The sequence below is a fragment of the Buteo buteo genome, chromosome 9, assembly GCF_964188355.1.
Source record: "Buteo buteo chromosome 9, bButBut1.hap1.1, whole genome shotgun sequence".
Lineage (NCBI taxonomy): Eukaryota > Metazoa > Chordata > Aves > Accipitriformes > Accipitridae > Buteo > Buteo buteo.
Window position 1 is genome coordinate 10498342 of NC_134179.1, and position 17801 is coordinate 10516142.

Consider the following 17801-nt stretch of genomic DNA (forward strand, 5'->3'; position numbering starts at 1 on the left):
TCTGTTGTACATCTAATGTTTACGAAATGATATATAGTTGTGGAAAGGAACATGAGGTGGCCTGCAAGCACATCCCAGATCATCATCATCTTGTTGGTTACCACAGCCTTACACATCATCTGTTTGCTTCTTATTTTATTTTATTTTATTTTGTTTTATTTTATTCCATTTCATTGTATTTCATTTTATTTTATTGCCATGATACATAATGCATTTCCATGTTAATCTTTGCCACCTGCACTTCAGTCTTTCATGAGAGCTTTTTAGCTCAGTTCATTGCATCTTGTATTGCAATACATCAGATGTACACAGCTGTATTATTTCTGATTTGAGGCGCAAGATACGCTGCTGTTGATCAGAATTTTGACTTCTGACAACTAGCTGAGCAGTGCAGCTGAATTGTTCTGTATGGGCTGAGCTTGTAAAGTGAGAAAGGTGATTGAAAGGATGTGCTTCAGTAATTGTACTTTTGCTGTAACTTGTCTTTCCACTTCATGATGCATGTTTTTTTTTCTTTTGTCAGGATAACAACATATAGCTTCTTAATGCTTTTAAAAATTCCATATAAATTTATGCAGACGATCTGGTGACTACCTAGTGTTGGCTCTCTGTGCCTGTAAGAGTATGACAGTTCTCAGAGCAGTATAGCTGTAGCTTCAGACTCCACCATCTGGGAAGCCTTCAGATGTATTCTGGCTAAAAAGTAGTATGTAAAAGTAATTTATATAGATACACTTTTTTACTTGTATTAGTACACTTATATATAAAAATTACACTTTTATGGTGAAGAAAAATTAAGTAATCAATTAAGGTCATCATTTTAGGCAGTAGAAGTGAAGATTTCACCTGTTTATTATAGCATATGGTACTGGCTTAAAACATTAAAATGGTACTTATGCAAGAACAATACATAGGCTGTCATCTATTTGCATCTGAAAAGGCAAATATGTCTCTATTATTTAAGCTGTGGTGCAGAGACTTAAGCTGATGAACTGAATATAATGTTGCTCCAAGCACTATGAAAATCAAAGGGATGTCTCCAGTCATTGTCACCAGCTGTCTTGTTGCATGTTATAGTCCTGATTTAAATATCTCAAGATTAGTCCTTAGCCACTAAAGCACTTGCAACTAACCTCTCAGTCATGATTAAGAAAACTGTATTCATGTATGTGATAACTGTTTTGTTGTAACAGTACAGTTTGCTATTAATGTTTGTCCTCTGTTGCGTTGTCTCTGCATGCCTGGTGCATGTTTCCATTAAAGTTTGTTTAGCTCCTGTTTTTTCTCTATTTTCATGACGTATTCTTTGCATAGCTGTTTATGATTCAGATTTATTTTGCTTGTTTTCTGTTAATTGTAGATAACACATGAAAAGGAAATAAAACCTGAAAGAGCATCAGAAAAGCTTTTCATAGCCCTTTTACAATCAATAGAATTTTAAGTAGAAGTTACAGGTCTGATTGTGTGATTAAAGTTGGCAGTTACCTTTTAAAACTACAGGGTTGCAGATTGCAGCACTGAATTACATGTTATTTCCCATAAAACCACATTAAGTAGCTGTGCAGTGACTGCTGTTCTGAAACTGGTCTGTTTTACTTCAGATTAGTGGTTATAGCTACCCCAAAATCAGTAATATTTTCACGTCTTGCCAGTATCGCTACAGAAGACATGCTACTTTCAGCATCAGTCTAGGTAAGAGGTAGTTCTGGGTAGTTGAGATACATTACTGTGGTCTGTGCAGTTCCTTATTGCTGGTCACAAAGGGTTCATGTATCTCAGGGATCCAGCCAGCTGAAAGCAGAGAACTGGAAGTTCAGTAACTGTCACTGGTCAAAAAGATTTGCAAAGGGCTGTCCTTTTTCTTGAACGTGGTCTGTTGGCTGTTGGTGATCAGCACCAGTGATGACTGATTAATGGAGCTTTCATTGGTGAATCACCGGTGGTTTCTTTCACTGCTTGTGTTCTAGTAGCTGTGCTGGCAGTCTTTGGGTAATCTTCAGCCTCATCTATTTATTTACCCTCTCCCCCCTTTAATGCAACACTTCTGTTATGTTTTGAGATTTGGATACAAATAGTGAGGTTTGATGGCTTAGACTTACCCTAATTGTGAAGAAGCAGTGTCATTGATTTTGACTTCCACGGGGTAACAGTGCAGGGTAGATGTTTCCTCTTATAAATTAGGCTGTAAGGCTACATGTCTTTAGGGACAGAGTAAAACAGATATGGCTGAAGTGGAATGTGAGCTGTGATTCTTTCCCTGTTTCAGTGGTATAGTGTCTGTACTCTGGAGATTTAGATTGTTTAAAGGCAGTTAACCAATCCTTCCCATGTTCATAGCAAGTTGACACTTAGTTCTTCCTAGGTCAATATATGAGGTACAAAGGTGTGAGGTACAATAATGTATACTTGGCAGGTATAAGAAGTTCTAGCAAACGGTGGCAAAATTTAGTTTGTTGCATAATAATTTGGCTGCTTTTGAATTGTCCAGGCCATGTGCAGAAGTGGGAATGTCTAATTATTGTGCCATTCACAAATACCTGCTTGTCTGCATAAAAACAGTCCAGAATGTTCGTAATCTACTAGAGCATTAGCAGCACTAAGCTTTAGTAACTTGCTAATAATAATAATAATACACACTGGTTGTGTAACTCTTGAGCTGCTACCAATGGCTCTACATGTCAAAGTAATGGTACAAGAGAAAAAAAACTGGGACCAAGCTGCATTTCAAAAGCTTATAGCCATTAGGATTCCAATTTAAATGATTTTTGGATGAATGGCTCCTGAAGACGTCGACAGCTTGACCAGTCAGAGCTGCTGGAAACATGGCTGCTCTCTAGGCTATCTCGATCACAGTGCGACAGGCAACGCGATCAACAAAGCAAGTGATGGGCAAGGCCTTGGTTCTGTCTTTGTTTGGGGGTAAATAGCTGTGTGATGTTGTGTGACTGTGGTGGTTTTCAGTTCCTTTAACAAAAATCCAATCCACCTAATAACGAAAGTCTGAAGAAGACCTTGATAAATTGACACATGACCTCATTTCCCTTGTCTTTAAGATCCAATATCCTAACTGGGATGGTGGAGATGAAATGCATGGTGTAATCTTTCTAATTTCTGCATGTGTTGATTTTGTTGTGTCACTAGGGGAATGGGGAAAGCGGGAAAGGAGCTTTTACAAAAACAAATAAATTACGCAATTTTTTGTAAATGCTCCTGGGCAATTTTGGCATATTTTTCTGTTGACTCATAGTTAATACCTTTTATGGACTTTTAACGCCCCAGTAATGCCATAAATGTATTTAAGGTGGCTGATGTGTATAACTTCTACTGTTCCTCTAGGTTTGCAGAAAGTGTGATTGTTACTGTTCCAAACATTTGAGTACTTAGCAAGATAATTGAATGCTCTTATTTTAGGAATAACAATATATAAAAGAATATGAATTGACCAGCAGAGCAAAGCACAGTAAAATTCACACTGATGTTTAGCTGCTCTTATTTTCCCATCTCTCCACCTATAATATAAAATGGTTACTAATCCATTCATACCTTCTAATTTCCTTGGCCTTCTGTGTCTCCATGGAGTGTGAGAAAGAACTTACTGGCCTGTGTCATTCTCCAGGCAAAGTTTATACACAGCCACGTTGTGCAGGGAAACAGATTAACTGCAAGATACCTCAGTGTTGTGAGGCTTCTAGCTGAACTTTTTTTTCCACTGTTTCTAGGTGGCAGAAACTGCAGAAACAAACGAAATGGTCAATGGAGCTGCTGAACAGAGGACAAGTTCAAAAGAGTCTAGTCCTGTTCCTTCTCCAACGGCAGACCGCAAAGCCAAGACTGCCATTCAGGCCCAGACTGCTGCTACCCTACCAGCCAAAACACAGGAGATTCCTTCAGCTCAGATGGAGGGCTTCTTACATCGCAAACATGAATGGGAGACACACAGCAAGAAAGCCTCAAGCAGGTAAAGTACTCGATGCAGATAATTGCATCCAAAATCACCAAGATGTAAGACAGTAAATGTTATCCCTGCTGCTATTGTCTTCTCACAGCTCCTAAAGACCTTTCAGGCTTACTGCTCCTGTTGTTGTAGGAACTGTGTATGCACGGTTGAACAGTATATTTGATGAAGTTGCAATCTAAAGATACAAGGTAGAAAATGCAGTGGTAGCCATATTTGGAAGGCGGAAAGCTGAGGCCTAAAGATACCATGACTTTCCCACTTCACATGATGAAATTGTGGCAGTAGTGGGATTTGATTCCAGATCTCAGGTTGTACATTACTGCAAGAAAAGAAAAACACGTAGGTGTGAGAATAGAAATGTCCATATTCTTCTGACATTTTCTGTTTGCACGTTAGCACTTTCCACCTACTCTGTAATCTGTTCAGAAGAAAAAAGCGGGTGAATATGATTTGTGTGCCTTAGTTGATTCCAATCCTAAGGACCCAATCCTGCGGTTCTCAAACAGGCAAAACTTCTGAGATTTCCCTCTGCACTGGGAAAGCAGACTGGGGTCCTTCATGACCTGAGAGAGCTCTTGAAACCAGATTTATGACTTGGCTGACAAAGAAAATGTTGACTAGCAAGTGGTGAGCTATACCAACATCTGAGGGATTTGGTAGAAGCCAAAGCACCCAGCAGAGCTGAGTGCAGATCACAGATGAGTACAGTACTACCATGATTTTTGTTCAGCTAGAGTTGTTCACACTGGAGAACTCCTTTGAGGCAGTGATAGTCACCAATACTAATATCTAGGGACTCTTATTTCTAGTAATCATTGATTATTTTTTTTTATAGCTGTATTAGAGAATGAAGCAGATGATGCCACTAAGAGTATTTGTAACAATCGAGGATTTCACATGCAATCCATTTGTTAGTTTGCAGCACAATGAGAATTCCTTCTACAATAAAGCATAGTCATTAAAAGGTTAATCAGTTTCTCTCCCAAGTATGCAAACTGCCTAGCCTGCCAAACAGTCCTCCCACTGTTAGGATATGCTTATGTGCTATCACAGAGAGCTCTGGAAATCTCTATTCCATTTGGCTCAAAGTCAGTACTTTTGTCTTGAAGCCATGCTTTTATGAGAGAATTTGCTGTCTGCAGTTTACAGGACAGTGTAGGCTGTATTGACATCCTCAGACTGAACCAGCCTCCATTATGTTATAGAAATAATTGTGTTTGGTTTCTCCAGTTCTCCAAGTAAGAGCATTTGATTTATAAATGCTTTCGTTGTTTTCTGTGTCTTGAAGATCATGGCATAACGTGTACTGTGTCATAAACAACCAAGAGATGGGCTTCTACAAGGATTCGAAAGCTGCTGCTTCTGGCATCCCCTACCACAATGAGATTCCTGTCAGCTTGAAAGAAGCAGTCTGTGAAATAGCAGTCGACTATAAAAAGAAAAAGCATGTGTTCAAGCTAAGGTAAACCTGTTGAAGCATCTTGCCATTAGCAAAAGTTGTGGTGGTATGTTCACTGTGCAAATTCATGGGAGGATCTAGGCCAGGAACTGATCATAATTACTATCTGCAGTATCTACTTTTCTGAACAAGCTCTTCCCAACACTGGAACATGGTATATTTATCCAAGATAGCAAGTACAAAACAGTATCAAAATAATCTGTGTGCTTTATTTACATCTGGGACAAGACTAAATATGTCTGCCTGAAGTTAGGAGCCCTCATTTAAAAATGCTGGGCTTTTCAATTGCTGCCTCTGGAATTAATTGAAAGGAGCTGAATGTTCATGGTTCTGCTCTTTTCAAAATCAAGCCTTTTGTTTAATTTTTTCAGTATGAATTTAGCAGACTTCTGAAGACACCTGCCACATTTTCAGATCTAGAACATGTAGTTACAGACCATTTTGTTTTGAAGTATGTGAAGCACTTGTTCAAAGGTTAAAAAAAAAGTAAGGCTTTTTCTACTGAAATTGTGTGTTTGTTTTACTGTGCCAACAGTTAAAAAATATTTTATTATTACACAGCTGCTTGATCATTTTGTCAAAAGAGACTCACTTTATGAACAGATCAGGTCATGTATTCCGTGATAGAGATAGGGGCGCGATTTTATATTGATGCAGGAATCCTCTAAAGATGATAGAATCCATATCCAGGGAAATTTTCTTTATGGCAAATATATAGGGGAATATATAGCAAATATTTAGGGAAATTTAGCTTTCTTGAAGACAGGTGTGCAGCCATGCGATTCATCCTTTATACTATTTTAAGCGACTCTGAATTGATAATGTAAGGATATGCTGTTCCAGATACAAAGTTAGGTAGAAAAACCAATTGCCTTTCTTTTCACAGTACCCTGTCACCTGCATCAGGCCTCTCGCATCATTGCATGCAGCATATTTTCTTCACTCATTCTCATTAGGAGAGTCCCCAGAGAGTTTACCAGCTCGTCATGGCAGATCTGTCTCTCCAAGCTGAGAAGGGGTGTGTTGTTGAACATGTGAGGGGCTCACTTCTACAAAGGCTGAGGTCTCTACAGATCTCATGTGCAGGCAGATCTCTCACAGAAAGGTCTAGTTGTGATCTCTGGAGAGTACCCTGGAAATATTTGTCTTTATTTTTTAAAGAACAAAGCAAGGCATAGTTACATTCTTCCTAGTGTCTGCCTTCACCGTTATTTTACTGTTTAATACTTAATTTCATTCCGTAAAGAGATTTTAAAATGCTTTCTTATTGTGGGGAAAGATCAGGAAGCCTGCAACACAGCTCCCACTCACCCTGCCTCCTACTTGTTCAGATGCCTGATCTGACATTATTCAGACTTTTTTTAATTAATATATATCTTCAAAAACATTGTTGAATGTATCCCAGTTAAACCATCTGAGTCAAATCAGCACAGAAATAAAACAGAAGGGAGACTCTGGCCTTCAGTGTGAGAAGAGGCAGCTACTCATAAATAATACACAGTGTAGTATCTTGAGTCACCACCAGCTATGACAGCAGAGCAGCTGCAGAATTTCACTAGGTTTCTACAAAAGCCATGAAAACTCTTGGGTGTTGCCTGTGACTTTTGTCTTTTTTAAAATATTGAGTAAACTTTTATACTGTCTTTTGTGAAAGAGAAAAGATCTGTCTAAAAGAGCAAGTACTGAAACAGCGATCATCAGCTGCTGAAGATCGCGACCTCTGCAGTGCATCCTGACGTGCTGGAACACGTCCACTGTCATAAGGATGTCTAGAGACCAGAATGTACAGTGTGTGTGGCTGCCTCTGCGTGACAGTACAGATACCAAAACATGAGTTGTTGGGGTGTATTTGTGCACGTATAGATGTTACAACTGTCCTGTGCTGTACCGTGTGTGTCAGTCTGGTTATGTACTGTAGGTAAAGAAGCAGGAGTTGAAGCAGTGTGACTACTACTAAGCTAAATTTGCGATGGTTGTTTTCTTTACAGATTGACTGATGGCAACGAATACCTCTTCCAAGCCAAAGACGATGTAAGTTTGTTTTTCTCATTGTTTTGTTACTGATGTGATATCTGTGCTGTTGTACAACAGGAAAAAAATAGCTGCAGAGAGCTCGGGGGTGCATTTTAATTTCCTGGTTATGAGTCTTGTGCATATGTGTGGGTGGTGTGTAGATTCAGAAGCTCCTGCTGGCACCGCCAGGGCAGCAGGGTTTTTCAGACACAGCTTCTCGTAGACATCTTCAGCAGGTGTGTAACCAGAGGAGTGCCAGATAATGAGTTAGGACCACGTTTCTTTTCATTTCCCACTTCTATCCATTCCCCTTCCACAATGTTGAGTGAATTAGAGAGGGCGTGTGACACACGGATTGTAACAGCTTTCTGCCTTTGGGGCTTCTTGAAGGAGGAGATGAACACGTGGATTCAGGCCATCACATCAGCTATCTCTTCTGATAAAATCGAAGTGTCCCCAACCACCCAGAGCACTCCAGCCTCCAGCCGTGCCCAGACCCTGCCTGCCAGCGTCACAATAACCAGTGAGTCCAGCCCTGGCAAGCGGGAGAAAGACAAAGAGAAAGACAAAGAGAAAAGATTCAGCCTTTTTGGTAAAAAGAAGTGAACTCCATCTCCACACACTGCACTTCTCTGACCGTTCCAGTGGAATTCCAGCATGCGAGCTCAGAACCAATACGTTACTCTCTGTGCCTCATGTTCCTCAATGTGATTGACATTTTTTTATTTATAGAGCGTTTTAAAATAAAAAGCCAACAAAAAAGAATCTAAAGTTACAAATGAATGAGGTGCATTGGGCAGCTTCTGTAGGAGAGGGAGGACCAGGTTTTGGGGGTTTGTTTTTGTTTTTGTTTTTAAATGAAGTTAATGTAGATTAGATCTTAATATTTAAACTGTTCCTCAATTTTGTGAGGCTGTCTTGGAAAATAACCCACTCCTAGTGCTATTGGTATGCAAGGCAGCGGTGCTTTCAAATCTACTGTGCACATCAAAAAACAATGTACAAATTTTCAAAAATGTTCACTCCATTTAAAGGTTGTTACGCTGAGTCTTGACTAGTAGAGCCTCCCATTACAATTCTAACATTTATTAAAATGATAGTGTATTATCTTTGCTGTAACAGAGTGCAGGTATGCATTAACTTACAGACAAACCATTTATATCCTGGCATTGGTTATTAACACAACCTGAAGCTTTTCTGCATCAAGTACGACAGATAAGAATGTTGGTGTACAAGGTGGATTAGCAGGCTGATACGGTTTTAAATAATCTGTAATTTCAAATTTTTTTTTTTGGTGAAATACATTATATTGTATGTTTCAGATAATTCTAGTACAAAGTATAATAAGACTAGATGTATAATAAACCCTTTAAAATCATTGATAAGTGTAAAAGTGGAACTGAAGCATTTACTGGAAAAGTAATGTTACTCAAATGGTTACTTGCTTGTCAGCTGCAGCACTGTGTGTTATAATTTTGCTACATTACCTTGCTATTTGATACATAGTGTGCATTTCTCTGTCACTGTAACTATTGTAATGAAAAATTTTCATCTTACTGCACAATCAAAAACTACATTTAATAGGAATGAACTTTCAATGACTGGGCCTGTAGTCAAGAGTAGTACTGGAACTGGCTTTCAGTTGTATCGAACTGTACCTCTAGACTTTTACCCTATCTGTTAAATATATGCTATGTCATTAAATGCTTTTAAAACTAAATATGCTGGTTAAGTTTCTTATTTCATTTCTGACAATGTTAAATCATAATTTTGAAAGAGGATCAAAAATAAAGTTATTTTAAAATGTCATCTCTCCTGTGCACTGAAACTAATGTCTTCAAATGTAATTCCATTTTTGTGTGCGAAAGTTCATACTGAAATACTTTTCTCTCTTCCCACTCTTCTTTATCTTCCCTTTCCCTTCACTTTCCTCCTGCCTTCCCTTTCACCCTGCTCCCAAATTAAGTGCCAAAGGATAAAGAGGGAAGAAATTAAATCAATATTTTGTAAAATATTTTGACATAGATATTTTTTGTGAGAAATAAATCCAGCAGAATTGATGGAAGTAGGCATAAGCATAGGCTGGGACAACTGAACGAGTTGCCTGAATGTCTTGTCCAACTGGCATAAATATCCATGTACTAGTTTGCAGCAAAAGAATATTATTTTGAGTAATCGTAGTTCTCCAACGTTTTACCTACCTTTTGCTCAAGTGCTTAAGTCCTCAGTAAATTGGGCAATAATTGAATTTTGTAATTTACTGAGGACTTGTTGTCCTGTCCAATTTAATTTCACTGGGGTTTTCTATGTCAATTTTTTTTAAACGTACTTCTCATAAGGTACAACCACAATTGCACTTCTGTGATGACATACATTTAATGCAGCTAAGGTGATTTCAAAGCTCACTATTTTCTTGACCTTGTAACATTTCAAAGACTAGCATCTTCTCAGAATTTTCTTGAAGTTGGATGCCATCTAGGGAACCATCTAAAAGGAATAGCTTCAAGAAGCCTAATAGGCACTCAAAGTTGTATAATCAGTGAAATGTAAGGAACCTGGGTTTTAATTTTTTGTGATTATTAACATATACTCAAAACATAATTTTAGATGGAAAGCAGATGAACTGCAAAATAATGTGTTTCCAAGCCACAGTTTCCTGGACATGTGACCGATACAGTGTCTTAATTGTTTTCATGGAGTATACTCTGTTTTCTAGGTTTTCCTTGTTTTCTGAAGCTTTTGGTTATTAAACAATGGAATATTCGTGCACATGAGTTTTTACTCCTGTAATGTTACATTGTTCCAGTTTAGTTATTAGTAAAATGTAGGATAACACCACTAGCCTTGTAAATGTAAAATTTAATACAATATAAAAAGCTGAGGTTTAACATTGGAAGAGAAAATGAAACATTTGTCTTAGTTGATTAAAGTACACAAAAATGGTGATGCCTTATCATATTTATTACTTTCAGTTAAGCTGTTAAGATGAGTAATTTCACAGATTGGTCGTGACTACCTGTTGTATATAATCCTGTAGTGTCTTGGTTGCACATGCCTTCAGAATTGTTTTTCTTGTTCTGTGTTGCCTCTTACTGCAAGTTGTTCCTGAAAACTGCTTGAATAAAAATCCTTTCTGCTTAGGAACTGATTTCAAGTTGGTGAGGAGCAAGAGTGAATTCTAGTAAGCCTTGCCTGGTTTCCCCTGTGGACCACAAGGGTGCATGCAGTTTCCGTGCAGAGAGAATTGGTGGGTCAGGAAGAGCCTCCTCAGACAAAGCCAGGTCGGAAAAGTCAGAACAGTGGGCACAGCTGGTCAGTGGGTGTGCTGGTTTCAGAAGGGAGAAAGCATGGGGGACTCCCTCTTGGATGATGTGAAGGGACTGCTGGAGGATACTGGAGGAAGGAAGACTGTGAGTATGGATGGTAGAAACGGGACTGAAACTGGAGCAGGTTGTCACTGCCACTGGTGTTAACTATTGCGATGGTGGCTGTATTGCTATATTGAATTGCACCACTAAACATGACTCAGCGTCCTGATAGTTGAAACTTTATATTCCTTCTGGTTACCATGCTGAAGAACGAGGATTTGTAGTACAGGTTAATGCTGTATTGCGGTTTCCTTTGTGGGTAGGTTTTGTAAGAGAACCCATATGTAAGTTGTTTATATTTTCTCTGGAGATACATTGCAAAATACAGAAGTTGAACCTTAAAATTTTCAAAGAAGATCAGTTAAAGCCAAACACTTTTGAGCTACGTTGCTGTCATTGTTATGAAGAAGAGAAGTCATCCTCTAGTCAGGTCAGTCTTCCTGCCTTTTTTCCTCTTGGGAGCCTCACATTGCATTCTTGTATCAGAGAGCTGTGCCTGAAGGGTCCTTTCCATACCCTGACAAACTGAATTAAGTATAATGAGGGAAAAAAACACAAAAGTCGTTAGCCATAGGAATTAAGCATGTGTTGGGTGGGAGGGTTTTCTTTTAGATTGATGCAAATAATCAATCCATCTGTTCTGCATAGAGGAGATGTTCTATTGTAGGGTTGTACTCTGTCTGAGGAAGATTAATGGTAAAGTAAAAAATGTATGATTTATCTCTGTTCCTGTGAAATACCGTTTTAGATGGTTTTTCACTTTACTGTGTTCTGTTTTTTATGGTTGAGTTCACAGAGAATGGACTTGAAATTTGGAAGGTCTTTAAGAATATACTTTTGTAATATATAGCTTGCAGGTATGATACGGTTTTCCTTTTTTTGTGGATATTTTGGTTTTTTTCTACCATGACTAATCACAGGTGGCTGAATAAATGTAGAAACTGAAATCACAATGAGTTGGAACAAACATTAGTACTTTTCATTAAAAATAAAGCAACTCAGAAAATCAGACTCTACTAATGACTGACCTAATGTTAGGAGTTAAATTACTGGGAAAAGCAGAATTCAGCTCTCTGACAGTACAGCTCTACCTGTGGACTGAACAATAAATCTACATCCTGACAACAGGAGGAATGGAGGAACAGGAGGTCTCAGCCAGCAGAAGAGGAAGAAAGATTCAGCTTGCTTTTCTGTGTCCTAGTATCAAGAAGGTATGTTTTGAGGTCAAGCAGAACAATGCATCAGGATTTGAATTGTTCCCATGGTCATGGGTGCGCAGGGCCTATTTGAGAAGTCGGTATTCAGTGCTTGAGACTCTTTATTTCCTTCCTTACTGCTGAATGTAATTTATCCCTTGTTGTTAAGCATTTTTCTCTAGTCTTGTGACAGCAGTTCAGTGACTATTCTGGTTCTGGTAGGTTATCGGGTTTTGGTTCAAAGGATTTTGAACAAGGTTAAAGTGCTAATAAGGCATAAAACAAACCCACAATGCAGTAGTGTGAATGCTGCAGAACAAGGGGTGAACAGTGAGAATAAAGAGAAATGTATTACAACATAGAACAATGAAATGCAAAAAGCATAAGAGTTAGAGATTTTGCTTCTAATTCAGCTTGTACCCTTTGTTGCTGTGCATTCTGACAACAGCCTGGCGGGGTGAGATGTCTTATAATGTGCTAATGTTATCAAAGCAAATCGAGACGAGTTGCATGTGCTGTCACCTGACAGAATCTGAGTCACTCTGTGTAGCCGAGGCAGCGGAGTTGCTTCAGCAAGCCCACGTGGTCACATCTGCAGTGTGTCATAATGCAGCATATGCAGCGTGCACCCGCAGCACGGAGCAGCTGAGGGGAGAGCCTGTGCTGCTTGGTCATCACACCTGCAGGAGAGTCCCAGAACAGAGGATCAGGAGAGTAAAGTGGTCTACTTTGCAATAAAGTACCGATTTATTCCGTAAAGTATGAAAGGAAGGATTTTGTGCATAAGTGTATATTTCATAATGAATCCTCCCTTGCTTCTTAAGCTCAGCATGCTGATTAGCCTGGCGATCATGAACTTCAAATCTACAATAGTTTAATTACGCATGTTGTTCTAAGTTTGAAGTATTGTTTACTTTGTGTATTAATGAATTTCAAGTAATAATCTTTAACTGTTAGATGAGATGCTGTGGTGGTTCATTACATTATAACGGTAGAGATTATCTGGGCCTAACATGGATTTTGTTGCTAGTTTCCTATTAATACTGCTATTCTTTTACTCCCACACCCAGCTGAGAAAAAAAAAAAAAAAAGTCCCTTGTTCACAGAGTACCAGCGTTATCCATAAGAGGTCACTATCTGGAGTGGTGCTTAGGTGCATAGATCTGCTATTGCCCAAACAATCATTTGTGCACTCAAGAGAATTAAGAGCTTGGATGAAAGTTCTCTTAACTTGGAAAAGTCAGGTTTTAAAAGAGTTATGTAATCTTGTGGCAAGATTTAGACATGACTCGGATATGAATCATCATAGGAAGGAAGCTGGGTCAAGTATGGCAGCCAGGAGATTTGGCTGAAAGGTGAGAAAGGCCACCATCCTTGCTGTGGCAGAAAAAATGAGAGAAGTTTCTGAGGGAAGGTCAGGATCTCTGCAACGGTGATAGTAATTTTAAATTGATCACTGAGATGCCATGAAAAGATTACAGAAAGACAGCCCCAAATGTGTGTCTGGATGAAGGCAGGCAATAACCCATTGGAGATGAGGTTCCCCGGTTAGTCTGGGAGAGCCTTCAGGCAGGAGGTGCAGCAGCGAGTTGCACTGTGTTGGCAACGCAGAGGTACAATGGGCTCAACCAGGCTGCTTCAGAGGCTGGCTGGGTCGCTGCGGACCACGTTCTTTGCTCCGTACCTCTAGGCTTTGAGCAGGGATGAGCACAGTAGACCAAGACAGATATTTTTTATCGATCTGCCGTACGTGGAGTCCTGGACTGCACTTAGATGTGCAGCAAAACAAATGTGTTATGGTTGGTCAGAAGGACTTTCCAGGCCAGGATCTGAAAGAATATGGTATGTCTGATCTATCTTTCAGAATTGGGTTTGCTTTGCATTTGAGGATGGAAGAGACTAATTTCTTTCTTTTTTTTTTCCTTCCCCCCCCCCCCCCCCCCCAACACCATTTCTGGCCAGATCTGAGCATTTCATCAATGCAAATCAGTTTTTCCGCCCACAAGGAATAAGAGCTTAGAACCAATTCCCCTGTTGTTATTTTGTAGTTAAATTGTAAAATCACTGAGAGGCATCAATCAGAATTGGATTAATGTAATGCCAGGCAACAAACAGAACTAGATCACAATTCCTGCTTCTCATCCCTCCCCCCCAAGTTCTTATAGATTTTATGTAATTTTTTAAATTATTTACAGCTCAAATAAGAGGTGCCAATTTTGAGATACCAATTAATGTGCCATCTCAGTGCATCTGCTGTACATTAATCCATAAAAATATGAGTTATGAATGGTATTTTGTGTAGCAAAGATCTAGGACATAGCACAGATGTTTCTGGGAGGGAAAATCTCAGTGTTCATTGTTAATCACAGCTCTCCAGATATGTATAGAGTGAGCAGGATATATCACAAAGGTTCGGAGTTAATTTGAGATGTGGTGCTTTTTGGCATCTTCCATACAAGGCATGCTTTAAAACAAACAAGCAAACAACAACAACAACAACAAAAAAACCCCAACCCCCTCAAAAACCTCAACAGCAGTGAATGGAGAGAGCAAGTGTGATAACTGTCATTCAGGTACTATACAAGATGCTATATTAGTTTGTTTTTGCATTTAAAATAAAAGAAGTAAATGTCATGGGATATATGTTCTGGGCTAGGCTAAAAGGGTCCTTGCCACAATGAGGAGGAAAAATGGTTGTGCTATTGCAAATTCTTATCTATCTTTTCATTATGTTCTTAAATCTATTCTAAAGTGTTGATTTTTACCAGACTTATGTTAAATTGGAAATATGTTCAGACTACTCTTTTTTTTGGACATAAATGCCCTTCTTTACTGAGGTTCACACTCTTGTCTTGGTTGTAGTGATCCCTGCCAGCCTTCTTCGTATTTGTGATACTGAGGACTCTAGAACTCAATTCATGCTTTTTACAGCTGCCAATCTAAAATAAAGCTTATGTTATTGGGCCTCTAGTTCAAGAATTACATTCAGTTAGATTTATGCCCACTATTAACACTATAAAGAAAACATGAAACCATCAGTGGTATTTATGTTGTACTGGCAATGAACGGTAGGTTGCAGTATTGAGGAACATTTTCAGCAACATGACAGCTCCTAATAAGAAATTAATACTGCTTGGGGTTTTTTTAATTGGAAAAAAAATACACAAAAACCTCACCATGAACTGTAATTCAATCACCCCAAAAAATTCCACAAAATCCTTGAGAGTACAGATCATAGGGAAATAAGTGAAACTGAACTTGTAGTTCCACGTGTTTAGTTTTAAGGTTTTCCTTTAAGTTTTCTTGGGGTGTTGGTTCATGACTAGTGTACTTCATTGCTACAATAATGATAATGATTTCTAAAAAATAATTTTTTCTAAAACTGAGGATATATTTTGAGCAAAACAATGGCTATTGTTTAATGCCTCCACACTTTGACCACACTAAATATCACAAATAAAAAAAAATAAGCCAAAGTTTTCCTGAAGGATGAAATACAAAGTTCACCTTCACCACTTTTGCTCACAGAAAGGCGACAGCCATACAAGCAGAGACTTGAAACTAGTTTTTTGTTTGTCCTTGTTGAGTAGGTGAAGAGGCCATTTGTCGTATGTATAAATTTTTTAATGAGAATTGCATAATGTAATTAAAAAAAAAAAAGGCTAAGATCACATGGAAGTTATTCCATGGAATAATACTGAGATGAGAAAGGATGAAGAATTCATGATTCATTGGAAGTCTTATTAGGTACCCACACCCACTAACTGACAAAACAATTTTCCACATTCTGACTTTTCAGAGCAGACAAAAATGAAATAATGAGATTTAAATTGTTTCACAGCTACATGAAAATACTTCACCCAGGTTTCCAGCACAAGTGGATTTGTGTGGCTGTGGGTAATGCAACACACAGCTTCTTTAAAGCTATTCTTGCTCCTGCCCTTTTGAGGCTATATAAAGATTACAAATACACAAGAATGTGAGAGGTTATACTGAGTTTCTCTTCTAGGAGGAAAGAGCTCCTGCCTACATGTAGCTCACTGTGGCAGCATCATCAGTGGGACCATCGAAGTCCGTTATGTGACCCGACGAAGAGAGGTGAGCAGATTAAAAGTCAACAAAATGCTAGCTGTATTTTTATTAGCAGTTTTTTGGTGACAGAAGGAAAGTAACACTAACGGAATAGTGTAAATAATGACCCACATGCTGGGTAACTAGAACGCTACCATAGCATACCTAGTGGACAATGCCATGGGTGACAAAATATTATATTTATGTCAAGTCACCATTATCTTGAATTAATGCTTAAAGTGCAAATACTATTTCCTAATTACAATGTAGCTTAGCAGTTTGACATTCAGAGATAATGTATCACCTTATGATTAATGCTGTTGATCCTAGAAATCTTTCAGGACAAGCTGTATTGGACAGAAACTCATGCTCAATATTAAACTATTTGCTCTTAAGACAGCAAACATTAATGTTAAGGGGCACCACACAGTTCTTCCAAGAATTTTGTAACGGCAAAATATAAGAAACTATAAGAAAACAACGTATCTTACACTCTTAAGAGTTTCTTTATGATAAAAGTTAAATACATTTTCGTCATTCTAAACACATTTTCTAAAGAGTTGCCTAAAAGGAGGTGGGAGAGAGGATTGATTAAGCAATTACATATTACTGAAATTTTTGACATCCCTACGTTTATTTATCTAAACAAATGGGAGATAGTAACAAAGGCACTTATGGAAGTGCTACACCCTATATGAATGTGAAATATTCTAAATAGCTTTTAAAAGCATTAAAATTATGTGGAGAACTGACTTTAATATGAGTAAATAACGGCGTTGAAAGTGCGACTACGTTCCTCAAGGACTGCTGGAAGAGAACGTACTTTTATACAGGTGTACCACCTGTTCTGTCCTGAAGACCTGGCCTATTACCGAAGGGAAATTAATTCAAGACAAAGGGCTCGTCCCAACAGATTTTAAAGCACAGAGATCAGCATGCAGACGTAAATATATTTGCTATTTTCTATGTTCAGTTATCATTCCTTTTGAAAAGGGTTTTTGTAGTCATGGGTTGTGTGCTTGGCAACAACAAACAATTGTCTTAATGGCTGTATATGTTTGGACCAAACGAGATGTGTATTTTGGTGTGTGAGTGAGATGATTTGCCGGGTTAACTGCTGGATAAACAATCAAATGCAGTGAAAAGCTGACTGCAGAGAAAGGGTTGGCTAATTTTGTTGTATCTTCATTTTTCTAAATTCTTGTGAGACTTTTGGGTACAACCGCGAACGGGAGAAGCAGAAAGGTGGTTTTTACCGTGTAAATTTGCATATGACTTGTGCGGCAGGCCCCGACATTTGAGGGCGGGGTGAACTTGTATCGACATTTGACGCTTTTTTTCGGATTGCTGATGGAAATAACGTGAATGAGGTAATCCACAATGTGGTTATAAATGAAAATCAAGGTAGCTGGCTCCACGACCCGCAGCGAGTTGAACCTTGGCAGCCGAGCGCCCCCGAGCCCGAGCCCAGCCCCGCCTGCGGGGCCGTCTGAGGGCCAGTCGGGACCGCGCCCTCAAAAGGGCGGGAAGAGCCGTTGGGCGGCGCGCGCTAGCCCCGCTCTCGCCGCCACCGTTGCACGGCCGCCCCGCCTCGGCGGAGCCGTCGCCGAGGCAACCGCCCGGCGCGTCGCCGCCTCGCCGCGGGGCACCCCGGGAGTTGTAGTCGCCACCCCTCTGCCCGCGCGGCGGGCGGCGGCCCCGCCAGAACTCGCATCCCCATGAGGCGCCGCGAGGGC

At 39.3% G+C, this 17801-nt stretch overlaps 2 protein-coding genes across 5 annotated transcripts in view; both read left to right on the forward strand.

Annotated features, from left to right (window-relative positions):
• Window positions 1-9150, forward strand: part of SPTBN1 (spectrin beta, non-erythrocytic 1) — a 136677-nt gene extending 127527 nt beyond the window's left edge. For all 4 annotated transcript variants that reach the window (XM_075035342.1, XM_075035344.1, XM_075035345.1 and 1 more), the window contains 4 exons: window positions 3720-3958; window positions 5247-5420; window positions 7406-7448; window positions 7821-9150. In XM_075035342.1, the coding sequence (XP_074891443.1) occupies window positions 3720-3958; window positions 5247-5420; window positions 7406-7448; window positions 7821-8036 (672 nt within the window). In that variant the 3' untranslated portion in view covers window positions 8037-9150. The remainder of the gene's footprint in view (window positions 1-3719; window positions 3959-5246; window positions 5421-7405; window positions 7449-7820) is intronic.
• A 6786-nt stretch (window positions 9151-15936) lies between these two features.
• The window catches only part of EML6 (EMAP like 6), a 125946-nt gene continuing 124081 nt past the window's right edge, over window positions 15937-17801 (forward strand). Inside the window, exon 1 of the mRNA XM_075035348.1 lies at window positions 15937-16092. The gene's annotated coding sequence lies outside the window, so the exon portion shown is untranslated. The remainder of the gene's footprint in view (window positions 16093-17801) is intronic.